Genomic DNA, 26,192 nt, shown 5'->3' on the forward strand with positions numbered 1-26,192 from the left:
CAACAGGGTGAGACCCTGTCTCAAAAAAAAAAAAAAAAAAAAAAAAAAAAAAAAAAAAAAAAAAAAAAAAGAAAAGAAAAGAAAAGAAAGAGAAAAAAAAAAGAAAAAGAGATAGAGCCAGTGTGGTTTTGACCTCAAAATACTTTTTCTCCAGTAAGACAGAAATGATATAATATAAGGTATAATATCCTAACAGAAAAGTTCTTATCCCTCTCGGTTGTACTGTACGTGGTAAAGTACAAAATGGGCTGGTTGAAATTCAACGGCTTTCAAAGCTTCTTTCTCCTTGTTTTGTTTGTTTGTTTTAGTAGCAAACTTTTCTCCTGCAAATGAAACTTATTCACAGACCCAATATTTAAAACCTATAAAAATAATTTAATTGGTAACAATGGTTTACATATATCGAAGGCTAACTCTAGTTAGGTCCTGTGCTAAACACATTGCTTCATTAATTCACTGAATCATACCCTGAGGTATCTATTATCATAGTGCCCATTTTGCAGATGAGGAAACTGAGGTTCAGAAAGGTTAAGCAATTTTCTCAGGGTCACCCAGCCAATAAGTGCCTGAGAGGGGATTTGAACCTAGGTTGGGTGTCTAATGAGTGAGATCTGGCTGGAGGGAGTGGGCTGTCTGGGCCACCTGTGCCTCCTCTCACCTTATCCCCTCAGGACCCATGAGATCTGACCCTAGCCCCTGGTACTCTGCAGAGCTCAGCATGAGGACCAGAGTGCTGTTTGGTCCCATAGCAGAGGCAAGTGGCACAGCTCAAGACAATGAGCTCCACGGCTCAGAGAAGGGAGGGGCCATGGTGAGCTGGGCTCATCTGGGAAAGGCTTTATGGAAGACGGAGTAAGGGGCAAAGCAGAATTTGACCCTCCTACCTGCAGGCGGGGACAGCCAACTGGACTCCCTTCTCAGCAGATGTGAGAAGGGGGCTGTCCAGGGTCTAGAGGTGACCCAACTGTGTACATGAAGTCACACCACTCTCATACTTTGGACTGGCTGGCGGGGGATCTCTGCCCAAAGGCAAAGCCCTAACAAGGGAGTTAATGAGTGGGCAATAACGTTTGGCTCCACAACCAGTGGCTCGACTTGAAGAGATTAAACGATTCCAACCAAACGCCATTTCAAGTGCCTCCAGGGAGTGACACCTTTGCCACTAAGACGGGAATAAGAAGCTGCTGGCCAGTGTGTCTGAAACTAAAGCCCAAACCTGCCAGGAGAGTAAGAAGTGAGCATTTATAGTCGGACATTTACTGTTTGTATCAATGGAACCAGAGGATGTCCGGTCCTTCCCCTCCAGTTCAGAAAAGTCACTTACAAAGACAGACCCTTTAAGAAGGCCCTCCGCTGGCTGCATGTCGGATCAGACACACTGTGTAAGAAACAAGGCACCCATAAGCTCAGAGGGCTCTAGGGTTCTGAGTAACCTCAGCTTAGCACATGGGATCCATTCTCTGGGTCTTTGAAGGCAGGAGAATTCCATGCAGTTTCCCATCCCTGTCTGGTGGGCCCGTAAGCTGGGCTGCGGAGGGGAGAATCCTACAGGCCAGGTGGGTTCCGGAGAGAAATGTTACCGTCACTCCACTCAGGCATGTCAGGAGAGCTATGGCTGGGCAGCACTCTGGCTCTTCCAGCAGGATGTCCCTCTGGGATGGAGCTGAGGGTCAAGGGTGCCACGCTTCCCCCGTCAAAGATGTCCCTTGAGTGTCTAACCATACAGAAATCCAAGCGTGAGGGCCTCAAGGCCTGTAGATGCCTGCAGAGGTGAAGGCAGCCAGGTTGGATGGGGTCTTGGTGGTGCTCGTTGGTAAAATTCCCCCAGGGGTCCGGGACCCCCTCAGGTCACCAGGTGGTCTCCTTAAACAGCTCTCGCTGCAGACCTTGACTTTAACACAACAGTGAATCTGGGCACCAAGCTTCCTTTGAAAGGTATCAAGTTAACCGGAAGAAGCAGGGGAGTTTCTCTGCTTGAAGACCCTCCCATGAATGCCTGCCCCTTGTGGCCTTGCACAGCTAAAGCTACTCTGTGGTCAGCCTCAACGTGGGGAGCCAGCCTGGCCCTGCCAGAGTCCACTCTGATGACGGTCAGGGTGACACCCAGCTACCCCTGAGGAGGGCTCCGTGACAGTCTTTCTGGGACAGCTGAACACACCAAGATATGCCCTGGGGACACAGCTGTGTAGCCTGGGGTGCTGGACAGACAGCTCTCTCCCCTCTGGCTGGCTGAGAAAGGCCTTGCCTGCCACAAGGAACCGTGGGCTGTGAGGACCCCTCTGGCAATCAGTCCCCAGTGCTGAGCTCCCCACCCACTTCTTTGGTGAAGGACCCTCCCCTTCTGGTCCCCACTGAAGCTGGGGAGGGACAGAGGTGACCTTGAAGCTGGGGGCACTTTGCCTGCTCTGTGACCCGGTTCCTCTGTATAAAAGCCCCCTTCACCTGGAGGTAAAAGAACTTGCTCTGCCTCCCTGTTGGGATGGGAAACCGACCTTGAATCCTCCTCCTGCAATGGAGGAACCTGGAGCCACACTGGGCCGGGGGAGCCAAGGCTGCCTGCTGTTCCAGCGAGCAGATCAGACAGAGCTCATGCTGGTCTGCAACTCCCTTCAGGACCCACAACAACTCACCCCTTCTTCCCACCTCGTCCCTGTGGCCCAGACTCACCCTCTGCTCTGTGCCACTGGTTCTGGGGATGCGGGCAGTTCCTGATGTCCGTGACAACCAGAATGTACCTTTTCAGGCAGCAAGAGATGACGCTTGCCTGGGATGTTTTTCTGGACACCACAGGGCACTGAGAAAAGCTCTTCCCACCACTTGGAACGTAAGTAGGGCAGACCCCCCACCAAAATGGATGAAGTACGCCTAGGGTGGCTTCGCACCTTCACTCCTCTCTAAGCCCCTCCCCTCCCTTTTGTCCTCATCTCACGCATCCTCCACTGCTGTGACTTTAAACTCTAACATGCCACGCAGGTCACCTCTCTCATCTTCTGTTCCATCAGAACAGAAAGCTCTGGGATATCCAGGCATGGTGTGGATGACGTATTGCTGACCAGGAATGATTCAATGCACAGGAGCCTCGGAATTTTCAAAGATGAGACTGTCGGGGTGGCAGTCTGGTTGGAGAGAAGAGCTAGGGGCCTGTCCTGAAGCTGCGTTTGTATAGCAATGGGTTTAGAGTGAATGGGGTGACTTGCTGGCTAATCCCTTGCCCCTAGTACACCTTGGTACAGCAACTGCTCAATGCCTCACCCTTCCCAGGTCAGCTGCAGCTTCACAGGTGCCATCTGTGCTTAACCTGAAGTAGGAAAGATCTGGGGTATTTCAGGCACTGAGGCAGGCTGGGGAGGAGGGGTGCTGAGGAGGAAGGCAGGGGCCTGGCCTGGGCATGAAGCCACCCCAGTGAGCACCACACTCTGCACGATCCGGGAAGCACGTGTGGATCACCCACCACACCCAAGGCTGATGCTCAGACGCCCACCCACAGCAGCGTTACAGAGGCTTTACACCCGCGCGCAAGGGCAGGCGACAGCCCAACCCCAGCTGTGCCTCTGCCCATTCAGCCAAGGCCCACAGGGCAGGCCATCCACAAGGTGGAGCCATAGCTTCCCTATGCTCCTTCACCCCACCAGCCTGCCAGCCTTCTGGTCCCTAAAGACGGGAGGCCAGGTGGGCACACCTGGAATAATTACCAACTGACTACAATCTCAGACCAGAGCAGTGCGGCCTCTGCAATAACAACTGAGGGAAGAAGGGGATCGATTTGGCCGGGCGCGGTGGCTCACACCTGTAATCCCAGCACTTTGGGAGGCCGAGATGGGTGGGTCGCCTGAGGTTTGGAGTTCGAGTCCAGCCTGGCCAACATGGTGAAACCCCATCTCTACTAAAAATACAAAAGTTAGCCGGGCGTGGTGGCGCACGCCTGTAATCCCAGCTACTCAGGAGGCTGAGGCACGAGAGTCGCTTGAACCCGGGAGGCAGAGGTTGCAGTGAGCCGAGATCACTGAGCCACTGCACTCCAACCTGGGCAACAGTGAGATGTGGTCTCAAATTTAAAAAAAGAGAAAAACAAAACAGATCAATTTGAGAGGGAGCCCTGGAGAGGTAATACAGGCCTGGACCTTGAAGGAGAGAGAAGCTGGACTGTAGGGCCAGGGCCTGGAGGCTGGAGCCAGCACTGAATAGAAGGGGAGATGCTGCTTGGAGTCAGAGGGACTAGTGAAGATCACGGGAAATAAACAGGAACGGCTGACAGGGCACGCTGCCGTCGTGTGAGGCTGACCCTCTCCTGGGGCAGCCACCGGTGGCTGAGTCATCAGCCCTGAGGATGACGTCGCCAAGGCGGCTGCACCTGCTCTCCCGGCACTGCTCCCTGCCTCCGCACCATGAATGACTGACATGAGGAAGGGACATCATTTCCTGCATCAGTGAGAAACTCCAGATGTTTGAGGCTCTGGTTCCCAAAGCATCTCCCTGCATTAACATCCCTTGTTTCAAGTGTCAGAGTGGAGATGGAATCAGCAGTACTTGGCTGGTGTCCTTGGAGGCACCCAGGGATGGAGGGGGACTGAAAGGCCATGAAATCAACTCAGAGCTTTACCTGGAGGCCTCCCCAGGAGCCACCAATAATCCTGTGTCCCGTGTCACCCAGGGAACTGTCCGGAAACACAGGCCTGACACTCGTTCAGAATTCAGGAGTGCGATGGTGCAGGAGGAGGGGGAGATCAGAGGACTCTCCAGGAAAGACCCCTCAGGGCTTAGCCCTTCAACCCACTCACGGCACAGATGGGGAAACTGAAAGAAGGGGTCCCCTCCAAGTCACCTGCTGGCCCATGGTGGAGCCAGGATTGGCACCTCCAACTGGGAGGCATGGATCTGAGTGGTACAAGCCCTTAACCAAGTGTCCTAAGCCAGCCCTCTACGAAGGACATGGCTTTGGCCTCCTTGGCCCCAGTCCAAACCAGCTGGTCCCCATTTCACAGCTGGGAACACTCATATCCAGCAATCTCAGCCCTGGCATCTCTGCCACCCACCGCCTCCTCTCCATCTCCAGCTGGCTGCCCTGGTTTGGAGGATTCTCTTCTCTTGCTTGGACTACTGAGGAGGCCCCTCACAGGTCTCTGTTATTTTTGCTCTTTCATTTGACACAATGGCCCCCAAAGGAGTTTTTCTGCACCACACAGCATCAATGGCCTCCATTGCCTATAGGACTAAGTCTAGTGGCTTCTTAGACCTGGCCCGACATCCTGCCTGACCTGCTTCCCCTTTCTGTCCCCTCCTCTCCAGTGCTCTGGCCCCACACTGGCTGTTTCCTGGGCAAGCGCCAGCTTTCTGGCTACTGGACCTTTGCTCGGTGCCTTCATTCCTTCCCACCTCTTCATGGCATGTCCAAACCCCACCCAGTCTTCAGGACCTGCTTCCGACGTAACCACATCCAAGATGATCCTCCCAGCAGGCAGGACCTTTCTTCCAGCCCCACCTTCTGGAGACAGCTGCTGCAATCATCCTCATCATCACTGCCATCACTGTCATTTCTTTTTTCTTCTTCTTCTTTTTGAGACAGGATCTCACTCTGTCACCCAGGTTGGAGTGCAGTGGCACAATCTTGGCTCATTACAAGCTCCACCTCCCAGGTTCAAGTGATTCTCATGCCTCAACCTTCCAAATAGCTGGGATCACAGGCACGTGCCACAATATCCGGCTACTTTTCGTATTTTTAGTAGAGACAGAGTTTCCCCATGTTGGTCAGGCTGGTCTCGAACTCCTGGCCTCGAGTGATCCACCTGCCTCAGCCTCCCAAAGTGCTGGGATTACAGGCATGTGTCACCACGCCTGGCCATCACTGCCTTTTCTTGAGCACCCACTTATGATATGTCAGGTCCTAGGAGCTTTATGTGGAGTGACCTTGTTTAATCTTTTTAAGATAGGTCTTATTATTCTTACTATCCCCACTCTACAGGTACAGAAATAGGCTCAGAAGTTAAGTAACTTGCTCAAGGGCACATAGTTGGCCTGTGAGCAAAGACAGGATTCAAACTCAGGGAATCTGGCCAGAGAACCTCATCCCTGAGCACCAGCATGTACTCCAAGGACGCCACATTCCTTCCTAGACAGTGTGCAGGAGGATGTGGCGTTGAGGAACAAGCCCTCCCGGGAGGCCCATGGGGGCTGGAGGTGCGGTGGACTCTGCGTGTTTTGACCAACGGTGTTTGTATAGTGCTGTCATGCATCACACACACACACGCACGCGCACTAACGTCCAACATACGCTTCAACAGAGGAAAACATCCCGCTGAGGAGCTCCGTCCGCGCTCATGAGCCACGGCTCTGTCAGTGGACAAAAGGTCGGCCCGGGAGACTGTCCGCTCTATCTCTAGACGCAAGCACTTAGGGCTTAATGATGTGTGTATTTTCATATGTGGGCCGCTGACATTCCCATGTAAACTATTTGCAATTTCCCAGCGTGGACAGGCTCAGCTTTCAGGCAAGCTGACCAGGAGAGAGAGGACACTCTGGAAGAAAGGGGCTCCTGGGGGTCCCGTTCCTTCCACACAAGGGGGCTGCCCTGTCCTGCCGTCACGGGGTGGAGGTCATTGTTGATTGGGGGGCCACCCTCATTTCTCCTCCAGGGCAGGAACGGAGGAGGGGCACTCCCACAACCATGCCCTGGCCGCCCCTTGACCCTCCTCGAGGGGATCTGCGTCAGCTACGGGAAGCCTGGCGTGGGCGGGGGCAGGGGTGGGAGTTGGGTCTCCAGCAGGAGCCAGGGCTGGAAGCTGCTGTGGGCGCCTGAGGGACAGGCTGGCCCAACAGTCACAGCCCCTGAGAGAGGCAGGCGTTGTGCTGGGCCTTGATGTGGGTTTTCTCATAAGTTTTTACTTCTGTTGCTCTCGGGAACAACGCTGTGAGGTGGGGGCTTACTGTTCCGGGGTCACAGATGTGGAAACTGAGCCCCAGAGCGCTCTGTGAAGAGGAGTGTGGCCTCGTTCCTGCTCATCGGGATGGAGTGCTGCAGGGCACTAGGTGTGCTGTGGGGGTTCCGCAAACGCCCGCAGACGGAACACTGAGTAAGTAGCGGACCTAAGACTCAAATCCAGGCCTGCCCAGTTCCAAACCCTGCAATCTCTCCACTCCGCTTTGCTGAAAGAATTGATGATGTTCCTGGCACATAGTAGGTGCTCAACATGCTTGTTGGGTAAGTGTGTGTGTGCGCGCACACGCCTGTGAGGACGAGTGTGAATGTTCACAGCAGGAAAGAAGGAGATAGAGAATAGCAGGTCTGCCCACCAGAAGGTCCTTTATGGAGTCATCTGGTCCACCTCCTGCCTTTGTAACATGCTGGGCCAATCACAGTTCTAAGGAATTTTCTTAATTAAAACCAGATGGAGGGGCCGTGGCCATCTCAGGCAGAAACTGTAGGATAGGGCTGCTGGGTGGGGGAGAAGTATCCTGGTTTGGGGGTTCCCAGCCTAGGTCCCGCCGTGTCAATCTCATGGTTTCATTTGACCATAGGAGAGAATGCCCTCCTCCTCATCTCTGCAGTAAATTCCCCCTTTGTTTGAGCAACTTGGAGGTAAGTATCTGCCACTTGCTGCCAAGAATCCAGACAAATTCACCATCTGTAAAATCAGGGGCTTAGGCCAGGTGAGCAGGAGGCCTCCAAATGCTCTTCACATGGCCAAGAGCTCCCCTCGTCTCGCCGAGCTCCAATTCCGTGAGCTCACTCAGCCCTGCTCCCCCAGCTGCGGCGACAGGGTCCTGGGCTGGGGAAAGCAGAGGGTGGTGGGGCAAATGGGGGCTGCTCCAACCCTAAACCCTGGCTCGCAGTTACACATGCTCAGACAGTCACAACCACAGAAAGAGGTTTGCTGAGCAGCAGGTGTAGAGAGCACCTCACTTGAGGGCTGATTTAAGGTCTGGCTGACAGGAAGAAAAAGCACCATTCTTCCACCTTTTTAATCAAAACCTTCAGGGCCATGTGGAAGAGCCACAGCTGCACACCCTCACGTCCGTCTGGAGTAGCTCCTTTCTCTGTCCATGGCCAGGCAGGAGACGTGATCCACAAGCCCCAGGCAAGAACAGACCAAAGGAAAAAAGGCAGGGTTTTGTTTTCGGGGTCACTGGGGAGAAAACCAATCAGCCCAGCCACACGCTCACAGGAAAGTGCTGTGGCCTGTCCCTCCCTCCACCCTGCGTCTGATGCCAACATCCAGCAGCTCTCAGCCCGAGCACCCCCGGCTCTTCATCAGGGTGTCCTCATGGTCAGCCCAGGCGATGGACGGCACGGGCAGAGACACACTGGACTGGCAACCTGTGGGTAGAGGTCCTTGTGATCAAAGCCGGAAGGCGCTCACTGTGCGTCTTTTGAGTTCGAAGGAAGGTGATGCTCACTGTTTCCCACGAAGGTGGGCACAGCCTCCCATCAGAAGTGGACTGAGGCTGGGTGCGGTCGCTTACGCCTATAATCCCAGCACTTTGGGAGGCCGAGGCAGGCGGATCACCTGAGGTCAGGAGTTCAAGACCAGCCATTATGATGAAACCCAGTCTCTACTAAAAAGTCAAAAATTAGCCAGTCGTGGTGCTGTATGCCTGCAGTCCCAGCTATGCCGCAGGCTGAGGCGGGAGGATTGCTTGACCCCAGGAGGTGGAGGTTGCTGTGAGCCAAGATCGCACCACTGGACTCCAGCCTTGGCGACAGAGCAAGACTCTATCTTTAAAAAAAAAAAAAAAGAAGCAGATCTGCAATGAAGCTGAGGAGGCCGAAACTTTAGGGTTTTGTTTGTTTGTTTTTTAATTGAGACGGTGTCTCACTCTGACGCCCAGGCTGGAGTGCAGTGGTGCGATCTCAGCTCACTGCAACATCCACCTCCCGGGGTCAGGCAATCTTCTTGCCTCAGACCCTGGAGTAGCTGGGACTACAGGCATACACCACCACGCCCGCCTAATTTTTATATTTTTAGTAGTGATTGGGTTTCACCATGTTGGCCAGGCTAGTCTCGAACTCCTGACCTCAAGTGATCTGCCTGCCTCAGCCTCCCAAAGTGCTCGGATTACAGGCTTGACCCACAGCACCAGGCTAAGGGCTCTTTACTTGTAGTCCTGCGAGCTATAGAATGCTCTCTCTTGGGAGACACAGCATTTCTACAGAAGCACTTCCGGGAAATTGAGGTCACAGATGAAAAGGACCTGAATCTCCGAGGCCTCAGTAATTTGTTGTGATTTCTTTTCTCATTCTCAATATTCACTTTTGTACCTAACCTCCTATTCTTTTTCTTAAAAAACATGCTCAGCAAGTTATTTAAGCTTCAGTCTCCCCTCAAAGAAACTCTGGATCTTCCCTTGTCTCCAACTTTCCAAGCGATCTCTCCAGGGCCCTTGCAGAGGCCATCATGCCTTTAGGAAGATGGCATCCAGTCTGCCATTTTTATCTTTCCTTGATGAACAGCCCAAAGACCTAGAGTCTAAGGGGCTCACAGGGCTCTCTGGAGCCTCGTGTGGCTGGTGGGGGAGAAAGCGGGAGTGACACGGTGACACAGTGTTCAGAAGTAACTGGCATCCACGAAGGGCCTGTGACTCCATCATGGTGCAGACACACACCACCACTCTTGCAACCTCCTTAATTCTTTGGCTGAGGATCTCTTGTACCTCTTTGGTGGTGACCCTGAGGGTAGCTGGTTTTTCCACCAGGCCAGGAAGAGACTTCAAGGCGTGGGAGCTGTCTTTGTGAGCAGAGGTGGAGGTGGGGCCACTGCTGTGACAAGTCAGAAAGCTTCTTCAGCTAGGGTCTATCAGTCATATAGGTTCCCTGAGTGCCCATCCCGTGCCCAGGCCCTGAGGTCCACCCTAAGGACCCCAGCTACCAACTCTGTTGGCCGATGGCAGGAGTTCAAGGTCAGCAAGGACTGCAGGCTGTAGAGCGCAGGTCACAGCCCTTCAGCACCCAGGAGAGAGCACTCACAGAGGTGGCCTCTTTACCAACAGGTGGCTCCACGGCTGTGGAGAGGTTTGCTCATGGCCCAAAGGGTAAAGGGGGTTTAGCCGGGCAATAGGGAGGACCCTTCTATCCTTCAGCTCATGCCGTTTGTGCACTAGGAAGTCTTCCTAAGACTCGGGCTCTGGATGAATTCACTTTTCCTAATGGCAGAACCGACACTTTTCTAGACGCCGTTCAGACGGCAGGGTTGCGCTGAGGATCACAGGCAGAGAGCAGGCTCGGGGCTATGAGCAACCAAGTGAGGGCCATGTGGCTGGGAAGTGCTGGGAGCAAGCCCTGCCTCGGGGCTACAAAGGGCCGGGGTTGGTTCCAGCCCCTTCACAGTGCCCTGCTGACCTGGTCACCCTGAGACCCAGCGTGTCATGTTCTCTGGGCCAACAAAGTAAAAAAACCCCAGCCCTTCAGAAATAGCTGCAGCCCTTCAAGAAAAAGAATGGACTGGGTTTGAAAGACCCTGACCCACAATTCCTTTGCTATTCCAGTGGCTTCACAGAAATAAGAATGAAGGGTCCTTAGGGGTGGGGAAGCGAGGGAGGACATCTTTAAATGCTGACAGAATTTAACTGGGGGCCTGAGAGCTGGGCAGCTTTAATGAGAAGGAAAGGAAAACACACAGTGACCCTGAGCCAGACCCCGACCCTTTACGTCAAAAGCAAAAGACGATAATTAACAAAATGCAATGTGCCCGGACATGGAGTGAGAGGCCAGCTGAGTTCTGTCAATTTGATAATCCCTGGTCATGACCCGCCGGCCCAAAGTGTGCAACAGGAGATGACGCGCTGTTTACACAGGCCGCGCACGCGGGGGGCTCGCGGGACCGGCGCAGCTGCAGGAGCAGCAGGAGGAGTACGATTCTTCCTGGCCCGTGGTTTGCATGCAGCCAGCTCCACCTGGGCCAGTGTAACCACACGCAGGTCACTGACACATGGAGCCCAGGCCCCAAGGCGCTGGGGATGTTCACAACAGGGAAATGGTGGGGAGTGTCCCTCATTCTTTGTGCGTGAGAAGCAAGCGCAGGGCCCGCCAACTTTCCATCTTCCAGAATACCCACCACCCTCCTCAATCTGAAATCGTGTTGGATTTTTTCTCCAGTGAAGACTTCATTCCTTGGGGCTGGGAAATAAAGGGGCAGGGTGGGGGCCGGGGTGGGGGGGGCATGGTGTGCAGGAATCTCCCAAGAGCCAGGAAATTCAAGAGAACCTGCCCCCTACCTCAGACACGTGATGCCATTTCTCTGCCCAAGGTCCATGGATGGGGGGGCCTGCCACAGGGACCAGGATCACTGCCCACCCAGGACAGAGTTGGGGGTGCCCTCAGGAAGCCTGTGGCTGAGTCTTCTGTCTGCCGCCACTCCAGAGAGAGGCGTTCTGGGCAGGAAACACTATACACACACATTAAGGACGGGGTCAGAGGCAGAGCCAGCTCCGCCAGCATCAAAGGAACCTCCAGTTTTCTGACCTGGAAGGTCACGAGAAAGGAAAAAGGACCTGGATGGGCCTGCCCTGGCCAGCTGTGAGGAGCTCCGGCAAGGCACATCAGCCTCAAGGGCGTCAGGAGGCGCCAAGATGAAATCAGGCTGTGGGCAAAGACAAGCTGTTTTCCAGGAAAGGTTGGTGAGGGGTGGGGTGTGGCTACTTGAAGGACAATTACGCAGTCATGAAATATGCCGCGTGGGAGACTGTGACGTGAGAAGATGCTAAGGACACAGTGCAAAGTGGAAGCCGAGGCCCAGATTGGGGGCCAGCAGCTGGGCTGGGCCCCGATGGCGCTGGCACACCCAGCCCCTGGACGCCAGCCCGACCCCGCCTCTGGGGCCTGCTCATTCCCCGGCCTTGCCGCCCCACCCCCTGCTACACCTGGGAAGCTGATTCAGCGGGAACTTTTGTCTTTGGTTAACTTTCAAGAGGACAACGCAGAGGAAGAGAAAGATCACAGGCTCCAGCACTGCACAGGCCAGCTTACATCCCACTCTTTTCTTGCTCTTTTTCTTTCATTGTGGTAAAATAGACATAATATAAACTTCACCATTTCAACCATTTTAAAGTGTACAATTCAGTGGCATTCATTACGTTCATCATGGCAACCGTCACCTCTATCTTGTTCCAAAAATGTGTATCATCCTAAACAGACCCTTTGTACCTGTTAAGTAGCAACTCCCTCCCTCCCTCCCACCGGCCCCTGGTAAATGTTAACTTATTTTCTGCCTCTATGGATTTGTCTATTCTAGATACCTCATAGAAATGGAATCACAGAACATGTGGCCTTTTACGTCTGATTCTTTCAGTTCACGTAATGTTTTCAAGGTTCATCCACACTGGGGCATGTATCAGTGCTTCATTCCTTTCTGTGCTATAACATTGCACTGTAGAGATAGACCACTTTTGCTTATCCATTCATCCATTGATGGATACTTCAGTTGTTGCCATTTTTTGGTCATTGTGATAATGCTGCTATAAATATTTGCACACTAGTATCTGTTTGCATCCGTGTTTTCTTTTCTTTTTTTTTGAGACAGGGTCTCGCTCTGTCACCCAGGCTAGAGAGCAGTGGTGCGATCATAGCTCACACCGCAGCCTTGAACTCCTGAGCTCAGGTGATTCTCCCACCTCAGCTTCCTGTATAGCTAGGACTGCAGGCACGCACCACCATACACAGCTAATTAATTTTTTTTTTTTGAGGTGGAATTTCACTCTTGTTGCCCAGGCTGAAGTGCAATGGTGTGATCTTGGCTCACCACAACCTCCACCTCCCGGGTTCAAGCGATTCTCCTGCCTCACCCTCCCAAGTAGCTGGGATTACAGGCATGCGCCATCACACCCGGTTAATTTTATATTTTTAGTAGAGATGGGGTTTCTCCATGTTGGTCAGACTGGTCTTGAACTCCCGACCTCAGGTGATCTGCCCGCCTCGGCCTCCCAAAGTACTGGGATTACAGGTGTGAGCCACCACGCCCAGCCCTCCAAATTTTCTTTTCTTTGTAGAGATGGGGGTCTCGCTGTGTTGCCCAGGTAGGTCTCAAACTCCTGGCCTCAAGTAATCCTCCCGCCTTGGCCTCCCAAAGTGTTGAGATTACAGGCATGAGCCACCATGCTCAGCCTCCCTGTTTTCAATTCTCCCAGTTTCACCATGATGAGCTAAAGAACTCTGACTGCCTGGAGTAAAACAAGGACAACAGTGTCTACTACATAGGAGAGTCATGAAGATAGAATGCACTAAAGCTATAAAGCATGTAGCATACAGTAGGTGCTAAATTAATATCTTCTCCCATCTCCTCCACTAAAACCCAGAGAGGTAATGACTTAGTGCTTAACTAGTAGAACTTCCGGCAACAGCCAACTTCTCTGCTTTGCACAGACATTACAAATGTCTCAGCATTTAGACACTTACTGGCTTAAAGAAAAAGCGCCTCAGAGGAATTGAAGCCCAGCTGCTGGCCATCCCCAGTGGGAGTAGGAAAGCCAAGTCAGTAAGCATCCCTTTTGAGGCCTCCCCTCCTTATTTCTAGCACAGAGTTATAGAAAGCTCCACAAGGAACATTCCAGTCTCCTCTTCCAACCTGGGTCTCTCTGGGCCTCAGTTTATTTATCTAGGAAATGAGGAGTTTAGCTCAGCTCCATGGTGTTTAAACTGGGATCCACACAACCCTAAATGTTCTCCTCAAATTCAGAGCCTGGGGAAGGGGAAGGAGAAGGGAGGAAAAAGGGAAGTCCAGCCCCCAGCTTGGTCAACCACAGATCTTTTTTATCTGTTTGCATGCTGGGAATCTGCAGATAAAATTGCGTGCAGGGCCCAGAACTGGGCAGCCCCTGCGATTTCCCTGGGCACCCATCCTGAGTGAGCCTCCACTTCTTGTTATTTTACATGGCTGTGATGAGGACTTAGCAAAACACGGAATATGAAGTTCTAGGCTACAGTAGTAGCTCAATAAATGCTAGCTGTCCCAGGACAGCTCATGAGCACACATGTGAATTTGTGCTTGATTTGTGGCTTGATTTGTGAATTCCTCTCTCTGCTGCTCCCAAAAGTGGAAGAGGAAGAGGCCCAACCCCCATCCCTTACTACTGCTGCTTGAGAAAACTCCTGGAAGTCCCTTTCTCAAGTTTTCTTTTCGGTCCTCTTCTGCCCTCCAGCCTGTTTGCAGGGCTGTGGCAAGAAGCTGGAAACGCTGGTAGATGGCCTAGCAGGGGCAGCTGCCCAGCCAGACCCTCTGCCCACGTGAAGGTGGACTCTGAGCTCACTGGATTAATTGACAACAGGATAGAGATCCTGTTCCAGGGGCTGGAAGATGAGGGCTGAGCAATCTCAGCAGAGATGAAAAGCTGGGTCCAGGGCTGGTGTCTGGGACCCCAAGCCCCACGGAGAATGGGACAGGTACTTGGAAGGGAGCCATTTGCCCAAGCCCCCCATATTTCACACCCTTGGTTGCCCGGGAGACCATGAATTGGTTGGATGAACAGGCAGACTCTAAGCAGGACCAGGGCCATGGACCCCAGGAAGGGAGATCAGGAAGGAGCCTGGCTCCCAGTCCAGTGTGCTTTGCCCTAGGTCATGCTGTCTCTACCAAAAACAAGCCAGCATTTCCATTTCCATAACGCACCATAGCTGGGAAGCAGAGAGTTAGCCCGGCATCTTCTAAAGATGATGAGAGGTCTTAGGAAGTACAGGGACACAATTAGATAATATTGAATCACTCAGTGAAAAAGTGATTCTCTTCGGATCTCCTGCAAGCCTCCCATCATGAAGTAGAAAGTCGCAGGCAGTGCTACCGTCTTGTCATTAGGTCTCCCACATTCACTAATCTCCTTTAAAATGACAAGGATGAAGCCTTCAGGCTCACAGCCTCATGCAGGCAATAGAGAATCTAGCTTGGATTTAATCTTAATTTTTCCAGTTACCTTTATGTATGACAAATCAATACTGGTTCTCCAGGCACGTTCCTGGTACAAGGTTTCCTTTTAAAACACATTTATTTTAAGTTAAAAGATGAGCTGATTTAAAGAAAATCATTGTATAGGTAACTGTTAAGGGTCGTCTGCAAACATGGCCAAAACCACACAAGTGCTAGAGAATGACTGATGGCCACAAGCTCAGGTGAGCACCATTTTTATAGGCCCCATACTCAGTTGGGGAAACTGAGGTTCCAAGGATGCAGAGCTGGAAAGTGGCAGGACTGGGGTTGCACGAGGTCCTAGGGACAAGGATGAAGCCGACTGCCTGTGCCAGAGGCCGAGGAGCTGTGTGGGTTTGCTCGGCCTCCCGACGCTGGTGCCTGGGTGGGGGTGGGGAGCCAGAGGAGGGAATTTGGAGTCGTTATTATTTCCTTTCATTCAAGCTCTTGACTTTATAAAATGTGGATGTTTTCCAGAGAGCCCAACAAGCACTACGAATAGATTTCTTTTGTGTGGAAACACAGGCTGATGGGTAACTTCCCCCTTCACAAGAACCAACTTCCCTGTCTTACCCTATCATTGTTTACTGAAACAAAGAGGCAGCCCTGCATCTATGGAGGTCTCAGAGAACAATATCCTGCCTGCAGACCTTTGGCAAGAAATGCGCTCTAAGAGCTGCCTGCACAGCGGCCTTCCCAGTACCCCACGGAGGGATGCCATACCAGTTCCTTAGAAGCCTGCCCCAACCCACCTGTCCACCCCCTTGTCCAGGAAGAACCCACACAGGCCCTTTCAGTAGGACCAGGCATGGGTTTGAGCTTCCCCTGGAATCCACTGATAGTGCCTAACAAAGCCACATCAAAACTGGCACCTCTTGCCAGACCTTAGTAATTGGGGTGGGGCACTGCAACCACAGAAACCGGCACTGTTGCTCACGGGCCCAGTTAAAATGAGCTGCAGCAAAACGTCCTACAAGTAACACGGCCAAAGCAGGTCATGCAGGCGCTTCTCCATTTTGGACCAGCCTCTTCTCTTCCCAAGTCTCAGTTACCTGATCTGTAAAATGGGTACGCTAATACCCAACTTGGGGAACTGCTAGGAAGTTCCAGGAGCAAGTGTGTAAGAGGCCAGCGCGGTCCTAGGAATGGAAGAACTCAAAGTCTGGAGAATGTTGTCATGTCAACTAGGATAAGGGGCTGAATGTCCAAGAAGGACCAGGCCTGGCCCTGATCTTTCCAATAGGCAGTGGGGCTCTCGTTTTTCAAAGGAAGACCAGGTCATGGGGCTAAATGTGCATTAGGATTTCTTTACTTTGTTTCCATACACACCCTTTCCCTTCAAAAACTGAGGCCTTCTTACAAGGACAGATAAGACAAAATGAAAACAAGTCATTTAAAAACAAGTTACAAAAATGAAACCTGAATGTCATCAAAATGAAAAATCTTTGTGCTTCAAAGGACACCATCAAGAAAGTGAAAAGACAACCCACAGAATGGGAGAAAATATTTGTAAGCCATATACTGATAAGGAACTTGTATCCTGAACATATAAAGAACTCTTCTGACTCGACATTAAAGACAAACAACCCAATTCAAAAATGAACAAAGAATCTGAATAGACGTTTGCCACAGAAGATACACAAGTGGCCAAAAAGCACAAGAAAGGGTGTTCAACATTATTAATTATTAGGGAAGTATGAATCAGAATCACATCAAGACACCACTTCACACCCACTAAGATGGATAAAATAAAAAAGACAGAAAATAACAAGTGTTGATGAGGTTGTGGAGAAACTGGAACCCTGCTGGTGGGAATTTAAAATGGTACAGTGCTTTCAAGAACAGCCCAGCAGTTCCTCAAAAGTTTAAACATAGAGTTGCCTTACGACCCAGCAACTCTACTCCTATGCATATACCCAAATGAAACATGTCTACACAAAAACTTGTACCTGCATGTTCATAGCCTTATTATTCCATAAGAGCAAAAAAGTAGAAACAAAATGTAGAAGCAGGTTGGGCACGATGGCTCACATCTGTAATCCCAGCACTTTGGGAAGCTGAGGTGGGTGGATCACTTGAGGCCAGGAGTTCAAGATCAGCCTGGCCAACATGGCAAAACCCCGTCTCTACTAACAATACAAAAATTAGCCGGGCATGGTGGTGGGCATCTGTAATCCCAGCTACTTGGGAGGCTGAGGCAGCAGGATCACTTGAACCCGGGAGGTGGAGGTTACAGGGAGCCAAGATCACACCATTGTACTCCAGCCTGGGTGACAAGAGCCAAACTCCGTCTCAACAACAACAACAACAAAAAGGTAGAAATAACACGAGTGTCCATCAACTGATGAATAGATAAATAAATAAATGTGTTATATCTTTACAATGGAATATCATTCAGTCATAAAAAGGAGTGAAGTGCTGATACACGCTACAATGTGGATAAATCTTAAAAACATTATGGTGCAAAAGAAGCCAGTCACAGATGGCCACATATTATGTGATATTCCATTTCTATGAAATGTCTGAAACAGGTCTAGAGACAGAAAGTAGATTTAGTGGCTGTCAGGGCCTGGGAGGAAAGGGGAACAGGGAGTGACTGCTAACAGGTACAACAGTTTCTTCTTGGGGTAACAAAATACCCTGGAATCAGAAAGCAGTGATGGTTATATGATTTTGAATCTTTTTAAAACCATGGAATTGTCCTTTAAAAGAATTAGTTCTATGGTATGAGAATTATACCAATAGATCTAAAAAAAAAAAAGGTATTTTTGTTGTGTTTTTTGTTTTGAAATGGAGTCTTGCTCTGTCACCCGGGCTGGAGTGCAGTGGTGTGACCTTGGCTCACTGCAACCTCCCCCTCCCTGGTTCAAGTGATTCTCGTGCCTCAGCCTCTGGAGTAGCTGGGATTACTGCATGTGCCATCACGCCCGGCTAATTTTTTGTATTTTCAGTAGAGACAGGGTTTCGCCATGTTGGCCAGGCTGGTCTCAAACCCCTGACCTCAGGTGATCCGCCTGCCTCGGCCTCCCAAAGTGCTGGGATTACAGGTGTGAGCCACTGCGCCCGGCCATAGGTATTTCAAAAAGTCATCTGTAATGGTGGATGAAATATAATTCTGTTTTCACTTACGATTATTATTATTACAATGGGAACATTTCCTGGGCCACCTCAGCTCAGAGTGACCCTCCCCTCTTCTGAATACCTGTCACCTGTAATCTCAGCTCACACCTGTAATCTCAGCACTTTGGGAGGCCGAGGTAGGCGGATCACCTGAGGTCAGGGGTTCAAGACCAGCCTGGCCAACATGGCGAAACCCCATCGCTACTGAAAATACAAAAAATTAGCTGGGCGTGGTGGCGCATGCCGGTAATCCCAGCTACTCCGGAGGCTGAGGCAGAGAATTGCTTGAACCAGGGAGGGGGAGGTTGCAGTGAGCCAAGGTCACGCCACTGCACTCCAGCCTGGGTGACAGAGCAAGACCGGTATCACTTCTGGGCTGTAGAACTGGAGGGTAGAAGGTGAGCTGCTCAGCTCTCTTCAGAGCCCAGCACACACTCAGATCCAACTGTGGCCCGCTGGCCAGCTTCTGCGAGCTAACAAACCTGAGACCATCCCTAAGACACGCCATGCTCATGGCTGTCTAACCAGCACCAGAGACGAGCCTACCACGTGATGTTCTTAACTTGGGGGATGAGGGATGGGAATGTACAGTGGGAGGCTTATTGGTGTGCTCACCTAATATTCCACATGCTCCTCTCCCTTTCCCAGCCTCCCCACTGGCCATGGACCGCAAGAGGAAGTGATGAGTGTTGCTTCTGGGTCAAGCACTTAAAAGCTGCTGTGCTTCCTTCATCCCTCTCTTCCCCTGTGGCACTGACCATGAGACGACACATTCAAGATGGTGGGGTCCACAGGAGCAGCCAGGATCCCTGAGTCACCCAGAGAGAAGGACCCAGAAGAGCTGATGACTTAATCGGATGATGCATGAAAAAGAAATTAACCTTTGCTGAGAGAAGCCCCTGAGATTTGGGGGTTTGTTGTGGCAGCTAGTATAAATCATCCTGACTGACGCACTGCCTCTGTCCAGCCCTCTGCAGCTGGAGGCCCTCTGGACCCTTCCCTGGCCTCTCACACTCCACAGCTGGCAGTTCCATGTCTGAACGATTTCCTCATTCAACAGCCTGATTTTGAAGGCAAGGAGAAGGTGGGGAAAGGCAGATGACAGGCACTGCTGCCGGGCATTGAAGATGCCCCAGCTACCATGCTCAGTACTTGCTACTTTTATTTATGATCCTCATGGCCCACACCCTTGACAGACAAGGAAACTGAGGCACTGAGAGGTTAAGCAACTTTCCCAAGCCCATGCAGCCCAAAGAGGTGACATCTGGCTTTGAAACCAGGTCTACCTGACCCTAAAGCTCGCCTCCTTCTCAGCACTCCACTGCCCTTCTGTGAGCTCTCCAACAGCTCTCAACCCCTTCCAAGCCCACCCTTGACTAGCGCCCTGTAACACCCCCAAAAGCTGGCCGTGTGTGGGCGACCGATGCAGGATTCGAGGCAGTGTCTACGGAGTGGGCTTTGCCTCTTGGGATAGAAACTTCAGGCAAGGGTTGGTAGGGCGTCCTCCATGGGGAGGAGAACGGAGCTCCAGGCATAGACATTGCTTAGGCAGGGGCTTTTTATCCTGGCTTCCAACAATTACAAGATGGCAGACACCTCAGGATGTGAGCTCACCAAGCGTGGCTCCCCAGAGACATGAGGCAGGACAGCTGATGGGCCCATGGAGGGCAGCTTCCAGAGCTCCCCTCAGTATTTCATTTCAACCAACTCACATTGATCGAGAACCATGTGTCCAGCGTCATGCTGGGGTGGGGACACAGAGAGCAGATGCCACTGTCTCCATCCAAAGTGAATCCCCTTGCCTCTGCCGAGAGCAGGTGGACCTTCCCACAGCCCTCATCCTGTGCTCTGTCTTTCCTGGGGACACCTCCACCCACCCAGAGACTCAAGACAAGCCCAAGGGCATCCTCCTTCTGCTGTTTTGCAAGGCACTTGTTCCTCCCCATCCCCAAGGCTGCAGGCCCAGCTTGGGGACCTGGGGCTGCTCCCCAGATGGCCTCTTGCCTCCAGTCCTTCCTCATCCCCCTTATTACTCCTCCATGTAGTCAGGGGGATCATCCTAAAATACAAGTGGCACTCAAAGCACTGGCAGCTCCACACTGCCGCCACCTCAACATGGCTTCCCAGTTCCTACAGCCCAGAGGGGCCCCCTCCCCATCCCCACCCGCACAGCACTGCCCACCCCGAGCCCTTTTCTACCTCTGTGCCAAGGTTTCTCAACCTCAGCCCTATTGACATTTTGCCCCCAGGTAACTCTGGGTAGGAAGCTGCCATGTGCACTGTAGAATGTTCAACAGCAACCATGGCCTCTACGCATCAGATGCTAGGAGCACTTCCCTCCCCCACAACTCTGTCAATTACAAGTATCCCTAGACAGCCCCAAATGCCCACTGCACTGCACCCATGAAGGCCGCTCCTTCTTCCCCTTCTTTCGTGTCCAGCTTCCTCCTCCACATCCTTTAAGATCTGATTCAGCGGCATCACCTCCTGGAAGGCTCCCCTGGCTCACCTGGGCTGGGCTGGGGCAGCTTCTCCAGATCTCCCACTTCCCTGAGCACAGCTCCACCACTGCTCCCATCATGGGGCATTTGGTTAACCTGCTTCTGTGTTGCCCCCACTCTGAAGGTGGGCTCCTCGAATCCCCATCATGGGGCACCGAATCACAACAATGGAACAGTGTGTTCAGAGACCACCCAGGTGAGGGCAATGGGCTCTGACGAGAGGCGGAAGAGGCTCTGTGCAGCTGGGGATGTTGGGGCTAAGCAGGGATACACAAGCGAGAAAGACAGAGTAGGGGACAGTGCCTTCCAGATAAAGGGCCTTTTGGGGCACAGCCTGAACAAAGGCCACAAAGTACGGCCATCCAAGTGAGCCTGGGAAACGGTGTGGCCAGAGCCCAGTGTGGGGCTGTGGGAGCGGTCCCAGGATAGGATGCTGGAGCAGAAGGAGGTGTGGGCATGAGGCTCTTAGATGTGTTCTGTAGCCCAAGGTGTGCCGGAAACTGAAAAAAATGTTATGGTCAATAACTTTGGGAAATGCTTTGGTAACAGTTAAAGAGGTTTCTTTCTTGCAGGACTTCTCAGAGCCTTGAATATGCTCACATGCTGAGTGAATCCACCAGGGGAGATACGGCATTACAGTGCTGCCCACATGTTACTGACCACAGAGGGCTTTCTTTCACAGAGCCTCTCCACTGGCCACTCTCCCATGGTCTACCCTTTGGAAAGCACTGGGCAGAGCTGAGACACATGAGCTACATACTGAGGAGGGGTCCCAAGGCAAGGACCATCCGGGCTTGGGGACAGTGGCTTTGGGGTTGGTCAAAGTCCTCTGAGCCAGTGCTGGGGCCTCAGTCACTCACTCAGCTCCTCAGCCACCACCTTGCTTCGCTGCATCTGGGGCCCAGGGGCATGTGAGAAGTCAATCAGGCTCCGGAGCAAGCTGTTATGGGGACGGTTATGGAAAGGAATGGCAACGTTTATTGTAGGAAAACAGTTGACCCAAGGCACGGATCGACCACCTTCCCCGGAGGCCTCCCTGGCCGTAACAAATGGTGTGGCTTAAAGTTTTTAAATTGAGGAGAACTTAAGGGAAAAAATGTGGGCAGGCTCTGAGGTACTTGTAAAACCATCTGAGCTGCTGGGGGAGTCTGGGCCCATCCCTCCAGGAGATGGAGGCAAGGCTGAGCAGAGGTAGGGAGGTCGGGAGAGTTCAGGTCAGAGGCTGCCAGGAGGGGCTTCTGGACAAGGCTGGCCACAGGGTGACCCGGTGGCAGCCCTCATTGGCTGCCCCAGTGCCTGTCTATCTATACCCTGTTCTTGGCTAAGCCACAAGAGCCTATCCAGCCAGCAAGGTCGGGCAAAGGGAGCACTCCACCCTCACTGCAGATCAGAGCCAGGCCGCAGACAGTGGGAGGACGGTGAAGGGGGGTGAGGAGCCTACACCCAGGGAAAACAACCAGGGCTCCAGAATCACCCAGGCTTGGGTTCAAATTCTAGCTCTGTCACTCACTAGCTGTGTGACTTGGGATGCGACAGCTTCCCTGAGCCTCTTCTTCCTTATTGGTAAGATGGAACAAACAGAATCTGCATCCCACAGTGACAGCAAGGACTATAGACAGTGGTGCCTGACACAAGGGGTCCTCAATACATACTAGTTGCCATTGTTTGGGGGGAATACATGTGAGTGGGCCACCCTATAGGGACACAGATGAAGCGGTGGACTGGGCCAAGCTGAGCTGCCGTGGGAAGATGCCTCTGCAGAGGGCAGCTGAAGACCCCAGCAGCTGAGTGGCCTCTCATGCTATACAGCTCTGCAGGCCTCAGTGGCCTGTCTATAAACAGGGCAACCTTTCGTGGATACAGGAACCATCAGAGACATCTCGGAGGCATGCGGCCCACCATAGGAGCCCAGCCAGAGAGCTGTCATCATCGTGCCCTCTAGGGTGCTTGCACCCCTCTAAGCTCAGGGCACGTGTTTATGCCCAGAGTGTCCACACTGTCTTGAGTGGTGGCCAGGAGATCAAAAATGTATCTCGCCAGAGCCTCATCAATATGACATCGGCTGTGACTGGGTGAACAGGGACCCTGCTGAGAACATCTGCTCGACTGTGTCCACCTGAGAACCTCACAGACATCAACAGGCCCATATCTGGAGCATGGCAAGGCAGTGCTGCCCCAGGTGACAGCAGCTGTGCCTGCCCAGGGCCATGCCTTGTCCAGAGCAAACTAGCCCCATTCTATGCCTAGAAGTGTTTTATAAACATAAATCCTGTCATTTCTGAAAAGTACAAAAGGGCTGGGGGTGTTCGCAGCTCACAGAAAGAGAAGTGCATGGATTATGATGGACGCAGAAGCAGAGAAACAGCAAGGGGAGGCAGCAAGGTGATGGTGACTCCCTGTGCTTATTAGGGATGCTGTCCAGCAGGCTGTTCAGACTAGGGCATGACAAAGGGCAACGCTTCTGGGCGTGAGGCTGGGCTCACCCTGCAAGGGCAATGGCCACCACCAACTACTGATGCTGGGGAAGAACGAGGGCTACATTTGGTACAAGAGGTGCAGGGGGTGGGAGGACTGATGGCCAGGACCTTCCACAGGCTGTGGTGACCTCAGTCCACCGGTAGCCGGGGACGGGCACCAGGAGGTATACCCTTCCGGGGAGCTAGTTGGTCCACAGGGTCCTGAACAGGATGAAGCCACCAATGGCCCCAGGGGATGGGACACATGCAAGGCTATTCCCACACAAGTCTCATCTCAGGCTCCCAACACCTCCAGGAGGTGAGTCTGGCAGGAAGGCCACTTTTAAGAAAGGGAAACAGAGGCCCAGGGAGGGAATGTGACTTGACCAAGTGGGCAGAACTACTGACACTAGAACACTAAATGGGTTGAGAACACACTTCTGTGAAGGTGAGTCAAGAGGAAGCAGATCTTGGAGAACTGAGGCTGCTGGACCCTGAGGATGGTGGTACCCCAATGCTTAAACCATTCAGTGGATGCCCCTGACCCTACAGAACACTCCAGAATATGTTTCAGAATTCTCTCCATTCTTTGATGTTGCTGGGCACCCCCTTTCCCTCCCAATCAACCCCCAACACTTCCCCTCCACGCCAACCTCTCAGAATCGCCCTGCTGAGCCCTTTTTTCTGGGCACTTCTCCTCCTGACCTTGGCCAGGCCTCTATCTGCCCTACCACAAATGGTTGGGTGTGGGCACAGGGCTGCATGGTGACCCTTGAAGGGGCTGGGCCCCAAGAAGCAGGCATCCCGCCCTTACTTCAGGCCTGGCCTAGACCATCCCTATCTTGGCCCTGCCAGTCTTGGGCACTCTCTGGGGGAGGATGAGAACTGTGGATCACAGGAGATCAACAACAGCCACCAGCACAGCACTTAACAGCTCCCCCACGTGGCTTGGCACAGACTTAGGGGCTCCTACTTTTGGATAAGGCCTCCTGTGCAACCTGCTGTGGGGTTTGGAAAGTTCCTTACCTTTGGGGTGAGGTACTTGGTCATAATTTCCTTCCCTTTCTCTCCCAGTTTTTCATCTGGAGTAACTTCATATTCTGCCTAAAACAGAAGGAGAAAAAGAACAATAACAGCTTTGCTCATGAGCTTCTTATGATTACAGAACCTCACAGCCCCTGGAGGAAACCCCCTAGAGGCCACCTGACCAATTCCCTTCTCCTGCAGGGCAGGAAGCCAGGGGGAAAGACCTGGCCATGGAGCCCCGATGTTCAGTCCAAACTACTCTGCCCTCTCCCACAGATGCTGGGTCTCAGGAGGACCGCAGTGCTCCACACAGACCACATCAGAATCAGCAGGGAGCCCTGAGCAAACAATGATGCTAGGTCCCACACTAGACCAATGAAACCAGGCTTTCCAGTGGGCCATGAGGGCTGGCACCTGGGCAGCTGGGGTTGAAGACCACTGACTTAGATGAATCAAAGGAAACTACTGGAAAAATAACAGCCCACCAGACTGGAAGGCCACCAAGAAGTTGCCTTAGGTTACTCAGACCTTGTAAGCTGTGTGATCTTAGACAATTTGCTTAACCTTTCTATAAAATGCAGATGGTACCAGCACCTAGGTATGCAGTGATTATACAGACGGAAGTGATCAAGCTCTTGGCCTGGGGCCTGGCCCATCATAAATAATAATAAACAGTTGCTGTAGTTACTACCATTGTGATTATTACACCTTGCAAGGATAAGCAATAATGTGGATGCCTGGTCTTTTCCAGCTTTTCAGTTTACAAAGTGAACATACACAGGTTTTTAAAGATGTTCTTGTCTGAACCTTGAAACAGTCAGGGCAGTGACGCAGGAGAACAGGGGCTGCCACCCCACCCCGTTGTCTGTAGGTGGAGATCCCGAAGGCCCACGGCGGGAAGCGACTTGCGTAGGGTCGTGCAGCGGGAGGTGGCAGGGCTGGGACTTGAACCTCAAAGCGCAGGGCTTCTCCTCAACCACACCACAGAATTTCGGACTCTGATAACTAGCCAAGCCAGGGGGCCCAAGCTCTAAAGATGGGAGGTCTCCAATAAACAGACTTTTGAATTTTCCTGAATCCCAGAGGGGCTCCTTTGCTCACATCTGACGCACTTGCCACGTGGATAAAGGGCCTTGAGTCAATAAAAAGCCTGAGTAAGCGTCCCTTTCTCATTTAGACAAAGGAGCTAATTACAAATTGTTTATAACCATTTCAAAATCCACCACCCAAGAATTTGTCAGCCTCTGTCCAAAAGTACAGCTATTTCAAAAGAGACAGGAAATGACACTAGCACAGACGGACCCGAACTCCTCCCCGGGCGTCCCACCAGGCAGTCAGATGTCTGTCCGGCCCTCAGGGAAACCTCACACCTCAGTGTCTAGGATCCGATTCCTCTCAGACCAGTCAAAGGGAGCACGCAGGCAGCACTCATAGTGACCACAGAGGCAGCCAGGCTCATTTCCATCCACAGTGAGCAAGTGTCCTTGTCTTGCCCTCTCTCTTCCAATGGAGAGCCAAGATCCAGCGATTTTCTCCCATGGAGAAACACGAACACTACAATCATTTAGATCACAGGGAGGTAGGGCGGTGTTCCTTTAAGGAATCCCACCCCTCATTTTATAGGGCTGGACACAGAGGCTCAGAGAAGTCAGGGACTTGCCCAAGGTCACAGCTGCCAGGCTGGTGCGCTGGCCTCTGGATTCCCACTGGGCCGTGTGGTCAGAGTCTTTCTCCCCAGAGGTCAATTCCTCTTCCACATCAAGATGAGCCTTGAGGGACTGGGGATTTCTTGATGATTTGACTTGATGGATGAATTCCTGAGATGCTTTAAGGTGGCTCTTTCTTCTTGACTTTTTCCTGTTATTTTCTCCCTCTGTGCTCCCTGACGATCGTGAGTGTGCATGTATGCACACACACACATGCCCACACACAGACACTCACACACACACATACCCACACACAGACACACGGATACTCACATACACCTAAACACACATGTGCCCACACATACACAGATACATATACTCACACACACAGACACCCACACACACACATGCCCACACACAGACACGTGGATACTCAGACACCCACACACCCACACACACCCACACACAGGTGCCTACACACACACACAGATACACCCACAGACACCCACACACGTACCCACACACACTCACACACCCCCACTCACACCCACACACAGACAC

At 52.2% G+C, this 26,192-nt stretch overlaps 1 protein-coding gene across 4 annotated transcripts in view; it reads right to left on the bottom strand.

Annotated features, from left to right (window-relative positions):
• The window catches only part of GRK5 (G protein-coupled receptor kinase 5), a 255,238-nt gene that overhangs the window by 39,662 nt on the left and 189,384 nt on the right, over positions 1-26,192 (bottom strand). For all 4 annotated transcript variants that reach the window (XM_023224349.1, XM_023224348.2, XM_023224351.2 and 1 more), the window contains exon 4: positions 23,986-24,063. In XM_023224349.1, coding sequence (XP_023080117.1) covers positions 23,986-24,063 — 78 coding nt within the window. The remainder of the gene's footprint in view (positions 1-23,985; positions 24,064-26,192) is intronic.

The sequence above is a fragment of the Piliocolobus tephrosceles genome, chromosome 9 (genome assembly GCF_002776525.5).
Source record: "Piliocolobus tephrosceles isolate RC106 chromosome 9, ASM277652v3, whole genome shotgun sequence".
NCBI lineage: Eukaryota > Metazoa > Chordata > Mammalia > Primates > Cercopithecidae > Piliocolobus > Piliocolobus tephrosceles.